The 14,241-nt window shown below is 36.5% G+C and overlaps 1 protein-coding gene across 2 annotated transcripts in view; it reads right to left on the bottom strand.

Annotated features, from left to right (window-relative positions):
* Nucleotides 1-14,241, bottom strand: part of KIAA1328 (KIAA1328 ortholog) — a 312,654-nt gene that overhangs the window by 286,497 nt on the left and 11,916 nt on the right. For both annotated transcript variants that reach the window (XM_055129540.1, XM_004606086.2), the window contains exon 4: nt 8,715-8,809. In XM_055129540.1, coding sequence (XP_054985515.1) covers nt 8,715-8,809 — 95 coding nt within the window. The remainder of the gene's footprint in view (nt 1-8,714; nt 8,810-14,241) is intronic.

Raw genomic sequence — 14,241 nt, 5'->3', positions numbered from 1 at the left:
GAGCTTTAAGAGATTACTGCATTCATGTGTTACTGTGCAGTTTCCAGAGGTCATGCATAAGAAAAATGCTATGGGAGAATTAACCTGTTTTATTTATTTATTTATTTTTGTACTTTTTGGGTCACACCCAGCGATGCTCAGGGGTTACTCCTGGCGGTGCTTGGGGAACCATATGGGATGCCGGGGATCGAACCCGGGTCGGCCACGTGAAAGGCGAATGCCCTACCCGCTGTGCTATCGCTCCAGCCTCAGAATTAACCTGTTACAGGAAGTAGAGATGATCTGTCCAGAATTAAGAACTGTTGAGTGAACTCACCCAAAACACAATAATTGAATGTAGATCTTAGACTAGACACCCTGAAAATGAATTTTGGTTTGCCAGTGTCAAATTACCATTAAAGTCCAGAGAATATCTTTTCTACTTATAACAAGTTATAATAACCCTTATCTTTTTGGGGTCAGGGAGAGAGCTCAAAGGGCTAGCATGCATGCTTTTATGTAGAAGGCCTGGGTTGGATCTCTGACACTACATGGTCTTCCAAGCACTGATAATAGTGATGTTTGGTGGGAGTGGCTGGGGGAGCCCCAAAACAAACAAAAATTTCCTTATCTTATCTTAAAATTTCCATATAACCCATCATTTAAAATGCACATCCCTCAAAATTCACAAGTGAAAAAAACTGTCATAAAAAAAGTAAAGTCTAATTCTCATGTTGTACTACAATGTACATTTAATCATGACAAGAAAGTCACAACTGGTTTTTAAAAAGACCAGAATAAATATAAAAGAATCATGATCTACTCATTTTATAATGTGGAACTAATGATACTACATCTTCTATTTCTCTTCTGATAAATGTCAAGTAGGAACAGCAAAATGTCCTCTGGGAAAAATCAGAGTATCTGAGCCTAAAAACGAACCCTATCCTCAAATGAATTAGTACACACTGATTCACTGGGGAAGCATGCATAATATGACAATAGAGGAATAGGATGTAAAATATAAAATAGTTGCTTTCTCTAAAGGTTGCTTGGAATATAGCTCAAATACATCAAAAGCTGCAATTGTGGCCAAGATCATGTTAAGGCTTTTTCCCTTTTAAGACTAAGTTATAGAATAGTTTGTTCACCGGGCTGTGATACTTCTCTTGAAAACCCTCTGTGGAAAAAAAGTGCATACATTAAGGACTGACACCATTTTTCAGCACAAATTACAATATTTGGCAAAGTCACTCATTTTTCAAGTTCCCATAAATGACACCACATTTTCCCATTTATGTAAACAATTCATTACTTTTCCTGTAAAAGACTTCCTAAGGTCACTTAATTCAGCAGTCTTGAACAACAATAAAATCTCTCTATCCTAATAGCATCAAGAAAGATTAATCAATATTCCCCATATTCTTCTGCAAATAAAAAGCAATGTCAGATACCTAATATCAAGTCATCTCTTAACACTCTTTCCTACAAGCTAAATAACTCATAATGCTCCTAATCTATCTTTGGGGTAGCTATTCTTAATTAGCCTGCATATTTTTTTCTTCTTTTATTTTTTGAAGCCACACCTGGCAGTACTCAGATTTACTCATGGCTCTGCTCAGGGATCACGCCACAGGGGATCATATGTGATGCCAGGGATTAAAACTAGGCCAGCCACGTGCAAGGCAGGTCCATTGGACTATCACTCTGCCCTTTATATCGAATTTCCAATGAACAGGTTCATAAACCAAGAGAACTCTTAAAACCAGTAATATTTAATAATATTCTATTAATGTATCTTTCATTATTCTCCATTTATTCAAAAGTCTATTAGCTTTTAAAAACTCATATATCAGGCAAGTGAAGCAAAACACAAAAACATCACTTTAGTGTTATTTTATATCTGATGAATTGGAAAGTATTTATAATTATAACATAATGTGTTTATTCATGAAAAAGTACATATAAATATCCTTTACTCAAGGAGAGTAAATTAACTTTCATCTTCTAAAATGGAAGTTGCGGTGGCAAACTACAATAGGGAATTAAAGTTCCCACCTCGGTCCTTATAGGGTAAGGACTCTCTGCAATTAAAGAACAGCAGCAGAAATGGGCAATTTGTTATATACAGGTTACGGAAAACAGACATAATAAGAAAAGTAGAAACCAAGTTGATCCATGCAGTCAAGAGCTCTACTTTTAGGGCTAGGGAGACAGCCTGCTGCCCAGACCCAAGCAGTACTAGGGGCAGCCCTGGTCCTGAGCCACACAGCATTACTCAGTTCAACCACAGAACCAGCAGGTCAACCTGAGCATTGCTGGGACTGAGCTCAACCAACCATGTACTGCTAGGGAGTGCCCTGCCCAAAACTAGAGTTACAATTATAAACAGTTTTTCACAAACACTCGTAAAACATTTAACTAAGATCAACTATAACTTTAGCCATAAAACAAACCTCACAATAATTCTAAAAACTGTCCTCTGAATACAAAGGAAACAAACTAGAAATCAGTACTTGAAAGATAAAAGTGTTTCAAAATACCTGGAAAGTATACAAGATACTTTTACATGATCGATAGTAAAGAAGTTTCAAAGAAAAAATTTAAATACTGAATGAAAATTAAAATAAATATGTGGAATGTATTTAAAATTAAGAGATGAGAAGGGTATATATAGCACTGTGCTTACATTAAGAGGTATGGTCTCTAAATTCATACTTAAAAAACAAAATGGAATAAAATAAATAAAATGGAATAAAACAAAAAAGAGGAAGGGCATAACAGAGATTAGGCAAAAATCAATGAAGCTGAAATTAGGAAAAATGGGGGGAAATCAATGTTTATAGAAAACGGGTTCTTAGAAAAAAATTAAAATCAATAGATTAGGAAGACTAGTAAAGATTTTTTAAAAAGGAAGTTAAAAATCGCATGTCAAAAATAAAATCGTAGTCTGTAAAAGACTAAGAAAATAATGAACAACTTTGTGTTCATGTTACAAGTTAGAATAGAACAATTCTCAAAACCCAAAAGGTTTTAAATCTGAAATATGACTTGAGATTTCAAAAATTTCAATTAATCTTGTAGCCATTAAATAGAGTTCATTGAATTGAAGCCTTTTATAAATAAATTGAAGCCCTCTAATTGAAGCCCTTTATAAATAAATTTTCAGTGATTTCACCATATAATTCTATCAAATAATTTTAAAATAACACCAATTTTAATAATTTCTTCCAGAAACCAGTGCCATTATTAAAATATTGTCACTGTCACTGTCATCCCGTTGCTCATCAATTTGTTTGAGGGGGCACCAGTAACGTCTCTCATTGAGAGACTTATTGTTACTGTTTTTGGCATATCCAATATCCAATACACATGGGTAGCTTGCCAGGCTCTGCCGCGTGGGCTCGATACTCTCAATAGCTTGCCGGGCTCTCCGAGAGGGGCAGCAGTTGGGCATTCGCCTTTCATGTGGCCAACTGGAGTTTGATTAAAATATTATAATAATTATACTATATATTTACATACATATTATATAATATTGTAAGGCTAATATTAGAGTAACATTAAAGAGTAAAAAACAAAAATATAGGCCAACACCTCTCATAAACCAAAAATTTTTGCCTTTTTTATAATAAAGAACTGTGATATTTCTAATAAAGAGATGGGTATTGAACATTCTATGACTGAAACCTAATATTGAACAACTTTGTAACTGTGTATCTCATGGTGACTGAATTTTTTTTAAAGTTCAAAATAAATAAAGAACTGTGATTTACAAAGTTATTGATAGTTGAGTTTTAGGCATATAATATCTCAGTACCAATCCCACCACCAGTGTTAATTTCCCTCCACTACTGTTCCCATATTCCTTCCCCACCCCAACCTCCGTCCCTTCCCCACCTGTCAACTTAACAGGAACATTACAAAGTTTCAGTGGCTGCAGCTTAGATCTCATATTTTCAGTTTCAACATAAAAATTTTTATAAAAATGATATAAAATAAAATGTAAAATGATATAAAATAAAGTATAGCAATGTAAAAGCAATTATAATAAGCAAGATTCATTACAGGAAGCAAGGCAGGTTGAACATTCAAAGATCAACAAAAGTGGTAGTCTACCATATCAACAACTAAAGAAAACTCATAGGATCATATTAATACACATTAAAATGACAAAATTTAGCATATAATCCATCTGCTTTTTGTAACAGCTCCTAAAACTTTAGTGAGAAATTACCAAAATATCTATAGCTAATACGTAATTATGATAGGAAGTATGCTTACTATTAAAATAATGAGAATAGTAAAGTATACTTTACTTTAGGATTCTCTCAACCTTTCTATTTACAAACAAGGCAAAATAAACAGAGCGCTTTACAAATAAACATTGTAAAGAAAATAATAAAATTGTCCCTAGTTTTGCAAATAATATGACTGTCATTATCCCAGAGAATCAATAGTAAAGCTCCTAAAATTAGTGAATTCAGTTAAGGTTGCAGGAATCAAGAGTAACATACAAATTCCAATTATATTTCTATACCTAAAAACAAACATAAAACCTAAAATTGAGGGGTCAGAATCAATAGAACAATGGGTAGGGTGTTTGTCTTGCACGCAGTTGATTCAGATTTGATCCCCAGCACTGCAGGTGGTCCCACAAGCCCACCAGGAGTGATCCCTAAGCACAAAGACAGGAGTAAGCCCTTTGTACGACCAAAGACCAAATGTGCCCTTCTGACCACCCCCCCCCACACACAAAAAAAACCCAAACCCAAAATTAAAAATAAAATGCCAGGCTGAAGCGATAGCACAGCAGGTAAGGTGTTTGCCTTGCACTTGGCCATTCCGGGTTCAATACAGCCATGTCCTAAAACAATTACCTTCAATCAAGAAACTACTCAGAAGCTATCGTTTTGCTAGAAAGCAGATTCTTAGAAACAAAATAATATACTAAAATATTTCAAATTTGAGGTATTCTCAAAGTCTGGAAACTGAAATAAGAATAGATAAGTCTGGACAATAATAGCAAATTAATATAAGTGCTAATAATATATTCTAAATGACATTAAAATATGTGATAAAGATAACAAAAGTCATCTGTGTGGTAAAAGACAACCTCTAGAGAAAAACAGTACTGAGTATAATAAATGTTTCCCTAATAAAGAACACATTTTTATTTTTTTATTTTTTTTTAATAATTTATTTATTTTTAATTAGAGAATCACCGTGAGGGTACAGTTACAGATTTATACACTTTTGTGCTTATACTTCCCTCATACAAAGTTTGGGAACCCATCCCTTCACCAGTGCCCATTCTCCACCACCCGTAAACCCGGCGTCCCTCCCACCCTCCCCAATCCCATCTCCCCCCCACCCCACCCTGCCACTGTGGCAGGGCATTCCCTTCTGTTCTCTCTCTCGAATTAACTGTTGTGGTTTGCAATAAAGGTGTTGAGTGGCCTCTGTGCTCAGTCTCTAGCCCTCATTCAGCCCGCAACTCCCTTCCCCCACATGGCCTTCAACTACAATGTAGTTGGTGATCGCTTCTCTGAGTTGCCCTTTCCCCGGAACGTGAGGCCAGCCGTGAAGCCATGGGGTCAACCTCCTGGTACTTATTTCTACAGTTCTTGGGTATTAGTCTCCCACTCTGATATTCTATATACCATAGATGAGTGCAGTCTTTCTATGTCTGTCTCTCTCTTTCTGACTCATTTCACTCAGCATGAAACTTTTCATGCCCATCCACTTAACTACAAAATTCTTGACTTCCTTTTTTCTAACAGCTGCATAGTATTCCATTGTATAGATGTACCAAAGTTTCCTCAACCAGTCATCCGTTTTGGGGCATTCGGGTTTTTTCCAGATTCTGGCTATTGTAAACAGTGCTGCGATGAACATACATGTGCAGATGTTGTTTCGATTGTACTTTTTTGCCTCTCTGGGATATATTCCCAGCAGTGGTATTGCTGGGTCAAATGGGAGCTCAACCTCTAGTTTTCTGAGAATCGTCCAAATTGTTTTCCAGAAGGGCTGAGCCAGTCGGCATTCCCACCAGCAGTGTAGAAGGGTCCCTTTCTCCCCACATCCTCTCCAACAGCGGTTGCTTTTGTTCTTTTGGATGTGTGCCAGTCTCTGTGGTGTGAGGTGGTATCTCATGGTTGTTTTGATCTGCATCTCTCTGATGATTAGTGATGCAGAGCACTTTTTCATGTGCCTTTTGGCCATTCGTATTTCTTCCTTGGTAAAGTTTCTGTTCAGTTCTTCGCCCCATTTTTTGATGGGGTTGGATGTTTTCTTTTTGTAGAGTTCAACCAGTGCTTTATATACCATTGATATCAACCCCTTATCTGATGGGTATTGTGTAAATATCCTTTCCCATTCTGTGGATAGTCTTTGTATTCTGGTCACTGTATATCTTGCGGTGCAGAAGCTTTTTAGTTTAATGTAGTCCCATTTGTTGATCTCTGTTTTTACTAGATTGCTTAGTTCCGTGTCACGTTTGAAGATACCTTTATCTTCAATATCGTGGAGGGTTTCGCCGACCTTGTCTTCAATGTACCTTATGGTTTGTGGTCTAATGTTGAGGTCTTTAATCCATTTTGATCTGACTTTTGTGCATGGTGTCAGGTCAAGGTCTAAACCCATTTTTTTGCATGTGGTTGTCCAGTTGTGCCAGCACCATTTGTTAAAGAGGCTTTCCTTGCTCCACTTCACATCTCTTGCTCCCTTATCAAAGATTAGATGATCATACATTTGGGGTTGTGTGTAGGGATATTCCACCCTGTTCCATTGGTCTACGGCTCTGCCTTTGTTCCAGTACCATGCTGTTTTAATTGTTACTGCTTTGTAGTAAAGATTGAGGTTGGGGAGGGTGATGCCTCCCATCATCTTTTTCCCAAGAATTGTTTTAGCTATCCTTGGACGTTTGTTATTCCATATGAATTTTAGGATTGCTTGATCCATTTCTTTGAAGAATGTCATGGGTATACTTATAGGGATCGTATTGAATCTGTATAATGCTTTAGGGAGTATTGCCATTTTGACAACATTGATTCTCCCTATCCACGAGCAGGGTATATGTTTCCATTTCCTCATGTCCTCTTTGATTTCATGGAGTAGCGTTTTGCAGTTTTCTTTGTAAAGGTCTTTTACTTCCTTGGTTAAGCTGATTCCGAGGTACTTGATTTTCTGGGGCACGATTGTGAATGGGATTGCTTTTTTCATGTTCCTTTCCTCTGCCTCATTGTTTGCATATATGAAGGCCATGGATTTTGGGGTATTGATTTTGTAGCCTGCAACTTTACTGTATAAGTCTATTGTTTCTAAGAGTTTCTTAGTAGAGGTTTTAGGCTTCTCTAGATATAGTATCATGTCGTCTGCAAATAGTGAGAGTTTGATTTCTTCCTTTCCTATCTGGATGCCCTTAATCTCTTTTTCTTGTCTAATAGCTATCGCAAGTACTTCCAGTACTATATTGAAGAGGAGTGGTGAGAGTGGGCATCCTTGTCTTGTGCCCGATCTCAGAGGAAAGGCCCTTAGTTTTTCCCCGTTGAGGATAATGCTTGCCGTAGGCTTGTGATAGATGGCTTCGACTATCTTGAGGAAAGTTCCTCCAAACCCCATTTTGGCGAGGGTTTTCATCATGAAAGGATGTTGGATCTTGTCGAATGCTTTCTCTGCATCTATTGATATGATCATATGGTTTTTGTCTTTACTTTTGTTGATATGCTGGATTATGTTGATTGATTTCCGAATGTTAAACCATCCTTGCATCCCTGGGATGAATCCCACTTGGTCGTGATGTATGATCTTTTTGATGAGTTGTTGGATCCTATTTGCTAGTATTTTGTTGAGGATCTTCGCATCGGTGAGAACACATTTTTAAATTAATGTATGCATGCTGCATATGAGAGTCCCAGGTTCAGGTTCAGTCCTTGGCATTTCATGGTTCCCCCATCACCAGCATCATGAGCAACGCCCAAGCACCAAGCTGGCAGCAGTTCTCAGGCACTGCGAGATATGGCCCCCAGATTTACACGTGCGTGTGTATTTATATGTGTGTATATATGTATATATATTTGTGTGTTTTTATGTGATATATGACATATATAGATTATGCTACATATTATATATTAATGCTTATACTAACAAAGAAATTATACATTAGATATGCATCATACATATCACTAATAAATTGAAATAGTACACCCAAATGTCTAAGAACTGTAATTTCCCCCAAATTCAAAATCCCTTATTTGAAAGCATCTAGAAGAAAACAGTATGTGACATTATTGTGATAGAGTATAATAAAATGTTTTCTGTTAAGCTACTAAAGCAAACAAATGCTAGCAGTAACTCTTATCTATAACATCAACCTACATCAACAGCTAAGTTTCAAATTTTTCTCTCTTCATAGATGACTACTTTAAATATTAGCAGAAGATACTGAAAACCTTTGCAATGCAATAGCACCAAAAACGTGGGAGATCAATTACATATGAAAATAAAAATGTATACAGGAGAATGGTTTGTTCTTATATTTACTTCATCATCATCATCACTATTATTATTTTGCTTCTTTTTAGAACTACAAAATATATTTTTTCTAAACGTCCTTGATTTCATAAAATCAATTATATCAAAACATATTTATAATTTTCTAGTTTGAAAAAGTTGCCTTTCATACCAGCCCAGATTTCCTTTTTCTTTTCTTTTCCTTTTTTTTTCTGTCTCACCTGGCCAGTTCTTTAATTAAGTTTGCAATGCGTCTTTTGTCTTCAAGACATAAATCCTTCAGTGATGCACTCTTTATTCCTCTCCTGCAAAAATTCTACAAGAAACAGACAAAAACACCATTTGGTCAACTTATACTAAACATGTTTTAAGATCTTTTAAGTTCTCTTAAAGTAAGCACAGGAGGTAAGGTATCTTAGTTACCTTTGTTCTAGTGGATCATTTTACCTGTTTCATTCAAACCTACTGATAATATCCATAAACTACTAAGGAAATTATTCTGTCCACAGGAGCCCTTATAGGATTTACACAGAACAACACATAAAATAAATTCAGGCAAGGAATTCCCTTTCATCACTATCAAGAAATATTAAAGATAAAACTTTCCCTTGTGGAATATCATAGAAAAAAAGTCCTACAGGAACAAGAAAGTTTTCTAACATAACAGCTACCACATATAAAACTATACTATGCTGACAGCAGAGGTACCAACTTTTTAGTTTTTAATATATTCTGAGGTTTATTTCAAAGGCTACCAGATAGAAAAAATAATAGATAGCTAAAACAAACATCTAGTGCTTACTACATGACAGAAATATTACAAGTTGCTTACTTTAATCCAGTTTAGTTTCACAACATTACTATGGTGGTTATTACTTCTAGTTTACAGTGAGGATACATATATTGGCTGAATTATACAATGAAGTAGTAGAATTATACAAAGTAGAATTATACAAAGAAGTAGAAGATTGAAATAAAGGTTTCTGTCTCTTGTACTATAAAAAAACGTTCCCCTAGTATATGAATGCGGCTGGAGCGATAGCACAGCAGGTAGGGTGTTTGCCTTTCATGCAGTCGACCTGGGTTCAATTCCTCCATCCCTCTCGGAGAGCCTGGCAAGCTACTGAGAGTATCTCGCCCGCACGGCAGAGCCTGGCAAGCTACCCGCGGTGTATCTGATATGCCAAAAACAGTAACAAGTCTCACAATGGAGACGTTACTGGGTTACTGGTGCCCGCTTGAGCAAATTGATGAGCAATGGGATGACAGTGATACAGTATATGAATATTATTAAGAAAGGTCTTGAGAGCTATGGAATTCAACGAGCTATATGGTACATGCAACATGGAGAAGAATGTTTCCTTGCATATATCCAAGTCTCTGTGCAAGCACAGACTAAATCCTTAGCATTTGTACAACTACAGAAAACCCAGGCCCGTTAATTCAGGTAACCAAGAAAAATCCAGAACCCTGAAAATACTTACAATCAAAGACAGGAAAGAGAACAGAGAAAATTAACTAGGAAAAGGGAGCTAGAAGAAAAGTTTGGCTTTAAAAATGAAAGAAAAGTTTGGTGTTAGATAAGAAAAGATGTCTGAAAGATATTCAAGCAAAAATGTTGTAGTAAGGGGCTGGAGCAATAGCACAGCGGGTAGGGCATTTGTCTTGCACGAGGCCGACCCGGGTTCGATTCCTAGCATCCCATATGGTCCCCTGAGCACCGCCAGGAGTGAATCCTGAGTGCAGAGCCAGGAGCAACCCCTGTGCATCGCCAGGTGTGACCAAAAAGCCAAAAAAAAAAATTGTTGTAGCAAGTAGCTGGAAATATGAGTCTGACTCAGAAAACAGGCAAAACCATAAAATTTAGCCATACTGTATTACAGATGAGACATGAGGATATTTCGTTTTTTGTTAAATTAACTAAAACTAGTTAAAGAAAATAATTTTTGAATTATTTTTTACAATAGCACAAATGTTATTATTTCATACTTGCAGTGTTACTGTGCCATACTCTTCACCAGAGTGCCAAGATCCCTCCATCATTATCCCAATGTCTCTTAACTTGGCATCCCCAAACCAGTTATATTGGCGATATCTCAGAGTTGGTTTCCACTGGGGATTTTTCTAATCCCTTGCTTTTTCTATACAAATGAATGAGATTTGTCTTTTTCTGACTCATTTCCTCTTAGCATGACTTCTAATTACATCTAATTTGTAGCAAGGTACAACATTTCATCTTTTCTCAAATCTGAGTAGTACTCTATTGCGTAAATATACAATTCCTTTATCTACTGAACTGTCCAAGGGCATATGGATTGTTTCCAAATCTTGGTTATTGTGAGTAATACAGCACTGAATGTAGGCATGCATATGTTCTTTGGAATTAATGTTTTGTTCTTGAATGGGATAGATGCTCAGGAATGAAATTTCAGGAACTGTACTTTATAGTACAGTGTAATCCCATTTATTTCTGCTTTTGTTTTGTCAATGAGATCATATCATTAAAAATTACACTGAGAGAGAAACTGAAACTGGGGGCACTGGTGGGGGGATAGGTGTTGGAAATCTGTATTCCTGAAACCTAATCATGAACAGCTTTGTAAGCAGTAATTTAATTTAAAAAAATTCTTAAAAAAAGAAAGAAAGAAAAGAAAATCACTCTAAGGTCAAGATCTTAGAAAGTCCTGCCTATGTTTTCTTCAATGTAAAGACAAGTTTAATGTCAAAGTCTTTCAGCCATTTTAAATTGCCTTTATATACAGTAAGAAATAGGAGTCCAATTTCATTTTTTTAATGTGGCTATCCTGTTTTTCCAGTACCAGTTGTAGAAGTGGGTACTCTTCTTGCTCCACTTCACACACCTAGCTTTAATCATAAATTAGCTATCTATATATCTGAGAGTATCTCTGAGTTCTCAATTCTAGACTATTGATCTGACAGACTTTGTCCTAGTACCATGTTGTTTGAATTATTATGGCTGTGTTAAAGTCTGGATACAAGGCCTTCCAACTTCTTAGAACTGCTTTGGGTTACTCTGGGAGTGTTATGGTTCCATACCAATGTTACAAGAATTTGTCTATGTCCTTGAAAAATGCCATGGGAATTGCATCGCATCAGTATATTACCTTTGGCTAAGATGATCACTTGATTGATGTTGATGTTGATTCTTCCAGTCCATGAATAAGAACTATCTTTACAGGGGCTGGAGCGATAGCACAGCGGGTAGGGTGTTTGCCTTGGACGTGGCCTACCCTAGTTCGATTCCCAGCATCCCATATGGCCCTCCCAGCACTGCCAGGAGTAATATCTGAGTGCAAAACCAGGAGTAACCCCTGAGCATTGCCAGGTGTGACCCAAAAAGCAAAAAGAAAAAGAAGTATCTTTCCATTTCCTTCTATCTCTTTTTATTCAGAACTACTTCACAAATTTCAATATATTTTCACCTCCTATTAATTTTTTCTAGATATTTAAGTTTATATTCTATTATACATAGAAGTTTTTTAAAAATTTCTTTATCTTCTGCATTGTAGTTTACAAAAAGAATTAATTTCCATGCACTGATTTTGTAGTCTGCTCCTTTCTGTATATTTATTGTTTCTAGGAGCTTTTTATGGAGTCTTTATGGTATTCTATTTACAGTGCCATGTCATCTAAAAATAGTGAGAGACTGATTTCTTTAGCAGTGTGAGTTCCTTTGATTTCTCTTTCCTACTTGGTTATAAAGATTTCCAAGACTACATTGAATAGCAGCAGTAAAACTAATCATTTTGTCTTGTCTGACCTTAAAAAAGGTTTTCAGTTTGACTCATTAAGAACAATGTTAGCCATAGGTAGATTGCATATAACCTTTACAATATTGAGATACATTCCTTCAATCCCATTTTGTTGGGGGTTTCATTGTAAAGAGGTGTTAAATTTTGTCCAATGCTTTTCATGAATCTACTGAGATAACATGATTTTTGCTTTCCCTTTCATTAATGTGGTATATCACATTAATCAATTTATATATACCAAATTATCTTTGTTACCTGGAGACAAATTCCACTAAATCATTGTGTATGGAGTGTTTACATATACTAATCACTATATTTGACATGCTAGGATTTTGCTAAGAATCTTGCATTAATTTTTATCAGGATTTCCTCTGAAGTTTGCTTTTTTTAGTAATGTCCCTTTCAGCTTTTGAAATCAATATCTCTCTCAGCTTTTGAAATGAGTTTCATAAAAAAACTGTTGGGGAGATTCTTGCTTCTTCCTGGAAGAGCTTGAAAAGGATGGCTCATATAATTCTCTTTGAAGGTTTGGAAGAACTCATTAGTGAACCCAGCTAGCCCTGGGTTTTTGTTCTTAAGATCTCTGATAGCTCTCAACCTCCTTGTTAGTAAAAGGTCTGTCCAAGAATTCTATTTCCTCCTGACTCTAGAAATCTAACAATTCCTAGTTTCACCAACTCACTGGTGTAAAGTTGTTCAAAGTAATCTCACATGACAGAAATGTCTGTTGTAATTTCTCCCTTTTCATTCCTGATCCAATTTATATGCATATCTCTATTTTCCTTTTGTGAGTCCAGCCCATGGCATGCCAATTTTACTAATTTTTTTTTCAAAAAGCCAACTCTTAGGTTTCACTTGAGTTTTTGTACTGTTTTTATTGATATATGTTCAGATTTGTGCTTCCTTCATGGTTCTTTTCCTGGTTTCTTCAGGTATGAGGGTAGGAAAACAATCTGCACCTGTTCTTGTTTTCTGACAGACACTTATAGTGCTATGAACTATAGTTCAGAAAGACACCTATAGCGCTATGAATCTCATATTATGGTTTTTGCTGTGTCCCATAAATACCTGTAGTTTATGTTTTCATTCTCATTTGTATCTTTGAGTTCTATTCTTACTTCCTCTTTGACCCAAGTGTTGTAGCTTTTCCCAGACTTCTCTTTGTTGTTTTTAACTCTGAAGTTAATCTGAGAGGACACCTGCTTTTAAAGGACCACATTAATCTGAGAGGACACTTAATAATGATTTCCATTTTCTTTATATGATGGAGACTTGCTTTGTGTCTCAGCATATGGTCTATCCTAGACAATTATCCATGAATACTGAGATGTTTACTCAGCTTTGGGGGATGTTGTCTATTAAGGTCTATTTCTTTCTCTAAGACTATTTTATGAGGTTGATCTACCCACGGCTGAGACCTCCAAGTCTGCTTGGATCGGGATTGGGCCTCTTCCACCCAGATTCCCCATCTTCCAATAGCTAGGAGGTCACACCCAGGAACTGCCCTGCACCGTGTAATCCCACCAAATGGCCAACATCCAGAGACTATAAAGCCAAGCTCACAGAAAACATCTTATGGCCTAGTTCTCCCTCTGGGAGAGCCTGACAAGCTACTGAGAATTTCCTGCCCACGTGGGAGAGCCCTGCAAACTCCCCATGGCGTATTCATATGCCAAAACCAGTAACAATGATGGGTCTCATTCCCCTGACCCTGAAAGAGCCTCCAATGCGGCACCATTGGAAAGAACGAGTAAAGAGAGGCTTCTAAAATCTCAGGACTAGGACGAATGCAGACATTACTGAGACCGCTTGAGAAATTCGACAATCAACAGGATGATGATGATGATGATGATGATCTACCCAATGGCAAGTGTATAGTATTAAAATCTCCTACTAGCATTGTATTACTGTAGATAATTTTCTTCAGGCTCACTAATACCTTTTTTAACATATTTTGCTGCTCCTTTGTTTGGTG

This window comes from Sorex araneus, chromosome 2 (assembly GCF_027595985.1).
Source record: "Sorex araneus isolate mSorAra2 chromosome 2, mSorAra2.pri, whole genome shotgun sequence".
Taxonomy (NCBI): Eukaryota; Metazoa; Chordata; class Mammalia; order Eulipotyphla; family Soricidae; genus Sorex; species Sorex araneus.
This window is presented reverse-complemented; position numbering and strand designations above follow the sequence as displayed.